General features: G+C 31.9%; 1 protein-coding gene across 4 annotated transcripts in view; it reads left to right on the forward strand.

Annotated features, from left to right (window-relative positions):
• Positions 1-499: 499 nt before the first annotated feature.
• Positions 500-5521, forward strand: part of LOC110651364 (uncharacterized) — a 22959-nt gene continuing 17937 nt past the window's right edge. The window contains exons 1-8 of one of the 4 annotated variants that reach the window (XM_021806674.2): positions 514-733; positions 1319-1379; positions 1453-1576; positions 1776-2040; positions 2130-2263; positions 2402-2537; positions 5167-5263; positions 5350-5416. In XM_021806674.2, the coding sequence (XP_021662366.2) occupies positions 1788-2040; positions 2130-2263; positions 2402-2537; positions 5167-5263; positions 5350-5416 (687 nt within the window). In that variant the 5' untranslated portion in view covers positions 514-733; positions 1319-1379; positions 1453-1576; positions 1776-1787. Of the gene's footprint in view, positions 734-1157; positions 1228-1318; positions 1380-1452; positions 1577-1775; positions 2041-2129; positions 2264-2401; positions 2538-5166; positions 5264-5349; positions 5417-5521 lie in introns of those variants that run through there. The other 3 variants (XM_058138749.1, XM_021806673.2, XM_021806675.2) reach the window with 3 other exon arrangements.

Consider the following 5521-nt stretch of genomic DNA (forward strand, 5'->3'; position numbering starts at 1 on the left):
TAAAAATTAAGTTAATGATGTTAAATATATTATTTATTTATTAATTTTTTTTATTAATATAAAATTTATTAAAATTAATGAAAATAATAAATTATTGAATAAATTAAGAAAATTATAAAAAATAATTAAAATTGATAATGAATGAAAAATTTAAATTATTTTTATCTATTGATGAGTTTAATTATTTTTAATTAAATTTATTACTAAAAATTAAAATAAATTAAAATAATTTATGATTAAATTGATGAAATAAAAAATTTTGACTAAAATTAATAATTGAAATAAAGATTTTTTATTTAAAAAAAAAATTATAAAATAGTAAATAAACTAATTTAGAATAAAATTAAAAAAAAATCAAAATATAAAATAAGAATATTAGAGAAAGGAAGGGCGCTGGGGCTGAGACTGAGCCGCCCAGTACAACGCAAGAATCTAATTATACTTAACAATTAATTAATTAAGTATTAAAATATGAGAGAGGGCTTTTGTCATTAAAAAGTTTCCTTTCCATTTCTATGCTTTCTTTCTTCATTTAATATTCCATCTTCAATCGAACCTTCTAAAAGGCTCTCTCTTTCTCTGCTCTCTCTCCAATGAGTTTTTCTTCATGAATTTGAAATTTACAGCTCTTTACATTCATTTTTTTTTTTTTTTCTAATATGGTTCATGGGTTTTCGATTTCAGCTTCCACTCTCTATCTGCTTCAGTATTTAGTTGAAATTTGACTGCACAGGTAAGAGTCTTCAATTACGTTATTTTCCCAATTTCTCTTCACAAGTTTTGCTTGTTTGGTTGCTTAGAAACTTTATGAAACCTTTTCTTGCAGTCTTTATTATCTATACCATGCGTAATCAACAAACTTTGTTGAATTAGCTAGCTTTGAACCCGCCATCATCTTCGAAAGTTTTTGGGCATTTGTTTATTATGCCCAGATTAGATCTTTACTTTAGTCAATATGGAGTACAGTGGAAAAGGAAGAGATGCTTTTCTTTACATATTGCTTATTTTGGTATAAAACCCACTTGTGTTTTTAATCTGCTTTCTGGCCTAACCTACTATTTGAGCAGCTTCTGATTGAAAGCTCTTGAGCCTGAATTCCTTAACTTTCACATTTTTCTTTTGAAATTTCATGTGAGGTGGGAAAGCACACTGGTTAATGTCTGAGTTTAGTTCATATGAATGCTTTACCACACTTTACGTCTTTCAGAATGGGAAGGAAAGTAAAGTGTTAAGTGTCATGCTTTACTTGTGATTCATCTGCTTTTATGGGTTCTCCTACCTCTACCATTATTTAATATTTTCCCATTTTTCTCTGCAGAAATTTCTCTGAAATTACTAGAAGGTGTGACCCATCAGCTAACCTTTTGATAAGAGAAAAGGTCAGATGGTGTATCTTATGTTCATTAGTAATATACACACGTAATTATATTTATGTATTTATATGTTATATAGGCCATCAATTTCTAAAGCTTTTGGAGAGTTCTGGTGGGTCTTTGGATGTTGCTCGTGAATGACCTGCAACTTTTGCTTTGTTGGTTGGGACATTTATTTAGTTCTCTTTATGGTTTGCTTAGTGGTTGTCCTCGACTTTCCCTTGTGATTTTTGACTACATTCTTTGAACTTGATTGTTTGAATTATTTTCATATCATTGGAATCACTAGCTAACCTGTTCTGTGTTTTTGAATCACTGCTGTTCTTTGTGAGCAAGTTTCTATATGCCAAATAACTCTCTTTTATTTGGGTTATTGACTTTTTATCACTTGGATTGGTATAGTAATTTTAGAAAATGGGGTGCCTAGTGTCTACACCGAAGGATTCTGGTGGAAACAGAAGGAGACCAGGAAGTATAGGGGAAGTTTTTGTTTATATACCTGGTTTTCGGATACCAAAAGCTGTTGATGTCTCTGTGTCACTTGGTGATCACTTGTCAACGAATTTAGTGGAACGTTTATCAGCTTTAAGAACCCGAATTGTAGTTATGGCTGGCCAAGAAGCACCAACAGTCACAAGAACAAAGAGAAAAAGTGCTACCCAGCATGGTAGGTTGTAAGAAACTTAGATGTGCCTATCATAGTAGATTGGTAGTGGATTCGGTTATTCATATTTCAAACTAATTTTGTGTTCGAAGGAGGTTCAACTTTGGCTGATCTTCATCAGGCTCTTGAAGATTACTTGCCTGTTCTTTTGGGATTAGTTAAAGATGGAAGCCATCTACAACACAAGCTGCAGTTTGTGTGGATAAATCAAGAGGATGACACAGAGGTGGGAGAGTGAGACAGTTTACCATTTATTATCTATTAATAGGATTCCTTTGCCATTTTCTTTTATTTCATCCAGCTTGTAGTTCCATTCATATGCATTGAAGAATGGCGGATTTGATATGTAATTGTAATTTTGCAGGAAACAGCCATGTCTAATGCATGGTATGAGGTGTTGTCAGTTTTGCACTTAATGGCAATGCTATTACTATCACAGGCAAACTTGTTACTTCTTCCAAGAATATCCGCTGATGGTTATCAGCCAAAAGTATCAGCAGGTAGGTATTTACAGCAAAATATTAAATATGTGCTGCATGTGAACTATATGTTCATTTGTATCCAACTTTTTTTTTTGCCCAGATAAATCCTGCTCTATCTTGTAATGTTAAACTTTAAAAATTTTAATGTTCCTAAACTTTTCCTAGAATTAGTTTCTTTCTCTTCTTTGAATGTTGAATTTTTCCTTTGTTTGGATATTGGGCCTTGGGAGACTAAGTGCTGGCACACAGCAGGCTATATTTCATATTTCTGATTAAGCCTACAAAATTTTTGCAATTAATTAATTTGCATACTCAATGTCATCAGTAGCAATAGATTGATCTATATATCAGACTAAAAGTAATAATCTGATACGCTAATAACCCAGAAAAAAAATTCAAATCTTTGATTCTATTTCCAATTATATTCGATCATGTTAATCTTGTCAATCTTATACACAATTTTTTCATATTTGTGTCAATTGTTGTCAAACTCGTTTAGTCATGCTAAAATTCTCAAGTTGCTAATATGACATTTTTTTTTCCAAAAAAAAAAAAAAATCATATTAGCATTTGATATGTAATAATGAAGTCTTAAGCCCTACAGAAAATAAAATTATCCATAATACAAAACAGTTATTTAGGATTGCATATGCAATAAAAAATATGCAAAATATTATGTTTTGGAATGAAATAAGAATGACTGGACAAATTTTCTAATATCCTGTAAGTATAATAAATTATTTCAATTAAAAATGTTATTTTAACTGTGTAAATGCTATGTAAAAGAAATCCAGATCTCAAAATTTGCATCATAATAATAACTAAATTATCTGATATTTGTGTGACTGAGATTGTTTGATTCTCTACTCATGATTGTTGTATCTCGGAATGTTAGTTTTGACATTTCGAATCACTCATGATCCATAAACTGGATTATACAATCTAGATTGCAAGTCAGTAGGGATGCTACAATTTTTGACAGGGCTTTCTTGTGAGTTTCAAATGTTTTCAGAACTGGACAAGAGTAGTCACTAGACTAGTTGGTTTGATTAAGGTGGTTCTAAATCAATCAGGTGACCTGTTTGGTAGACCTTCAGAACTGGAGATGATCCAACCCAATCAAAGATTAGTTTACCTAGAAAACTTGACTGTATATTATTTGACCTGGTCTGAGTTTGTTAATCTGAGTTTAGTTATCATGATTAGTTGGTTTGGTTGTAATTGGTCCATCAGGGTATTTAAGAATTTGTCGGGTACCTTCAAAACTAGAAATGATCAAATCCATTCTAAGGTCAGTTGTTCTTAGTAGGGAATAGGCAGCTTTGGGATATGAACTGGAGTTGGTTCTAGGAATAAGTTTGGCTTCCTACTGAAATAGCTGCTCCAGTTTGATAATGAACAAATATTGAGCTAGATTAAAAAGTCATATTGTAAAAATTTACTGTTTTCAGTCCATTATTCAGTATCTCTTTTAACAGAGTGTTTTCAATTAGATTTTCTTCAAGCATGCATATTTATGATTGAGGTTTCCAGCTAAAAATTTCAATTTTGTGGTACTAAATTTGGTTTCACTTATGAACTTTTTTCCTCAAGAAGGAAGGATGATCTCAAACAACATGTCAACTTTCTTTTCTTCTCAAGAATTTCATTCAGGAAGATGATGCAAGGTGTTAGCATCAATTAGCAATCAGTTTTTTAAGCTGTCAGCAGATGAGGGTGTGCTTGGATTAATATTTACTTTTTAGTTGCTTTTGGCAGAAAGTTAGTTCAATTATTTACATCTGTTACAAGCAGTTGGTTGTCTTGGGTTGTAACTGAATGATTGAATAAAGGAGACCCTGGTTTTCTTTGCAAGGCATATGAGAAATCTCAATAAAGATTAATTTGTTCCTCAATATTCCTTCTCTTTCTTTCCCTTCTTTGTTGCCCTTTCCTCTTTCTGGATTTCTCCTTTCTTTCCTCAGTGCTATACTGTTCTTAGTCCTTGAATTTCAGTTTGTCTGATGGGTTTTAATGCACAACACAAGGCAATAATTGTTATGAAGAGCAACTTAAGTTCCTAACTAGTCAGTAGAAAAAGCAGAACTGCAAGTACAGGTGTCAAAGCATCATATTAAACATTCATAAAATAAGTATGATCTACATAGTTGCAGATCTTCAAAAATTTCCAACCAGTGTGGTAGTCAATGAAGAAAAAAAAAAAAAGAAGCTGCTATTTCTGTTGGAGTGTAAATTTCAGCCGAGTATTTTATTTTTGTTTTGTAGACAATTATTATGCCATAATTAGATAGGTTGAACCAACACTAATTTAGGGAATTAATTTTAGTTAGGGATATTTTTACTTAAATCCTTTAAATTTAATTGGGATTTTTTTTATTAGGTTTTATTTTTATTTCTGATGTTGTAGTTGACTTGGTTCCCATATAAAGACACATTGAAGAGTACTTATGGAAGAATTGGAGTAACATGAATCTTTCTTTTCTATTCTATTCCTCCATTAATTTTTTTTCAATAACCTTCTTTCCTCTAATTTCATCATTTCTATATGTTATCTCCTCTTTCTTCTCTTTTCTCATTCTTTTCTCATGCACCACTTAAATTTCTTTTCCATTTTACATAAGTTTTGTTTTTCTTTCTCTTGGGACAGAGAGCAGGCGGGCATCCATTGATATTTTCTTGAAGGCTGCAGGATACCTGGATTGTGCTGTCCATCATGTGCTCCCACAGTTTCCTGCTGCACTAAGGTTGATATTAATGAAAGTTGTACCAAATGGAGCTGCTTGCGCTGTCATTACAAGTTTATTCTGACTTTATTGGCTTTTGGTTGTAGGAGAGATTTGCCCGTGGATTTGGTAGAAGGAGTTCTTAGAGCACTTTCCCTGCAAGCATTGGGGCAGGTACTGCATTATTTTCTGGAGGGTTAATTACTAAAGCACTTTAGTCCCGGTTATTGTCCCAATGGTATCATTAGTGAAGAATATAAGACTTTGACGGACTAAAGT

This window comes from Hevea brasiliensis, chromosome 16 (genome assembly GCF_030052815.1).
Source record: "Hevea brasiliensis isolate MT/VB/25A 57/8 chromosome 16, ASM3005281v1, whole genome shotgun sequence".
Classification (NCBI taxonomy): Eukaryota; Viridiplantae; Streptophyta; class Magnoliopsida; order Malpighiales; family Euphorbiaceae; genus Hevea; species Hevea brasiliensis.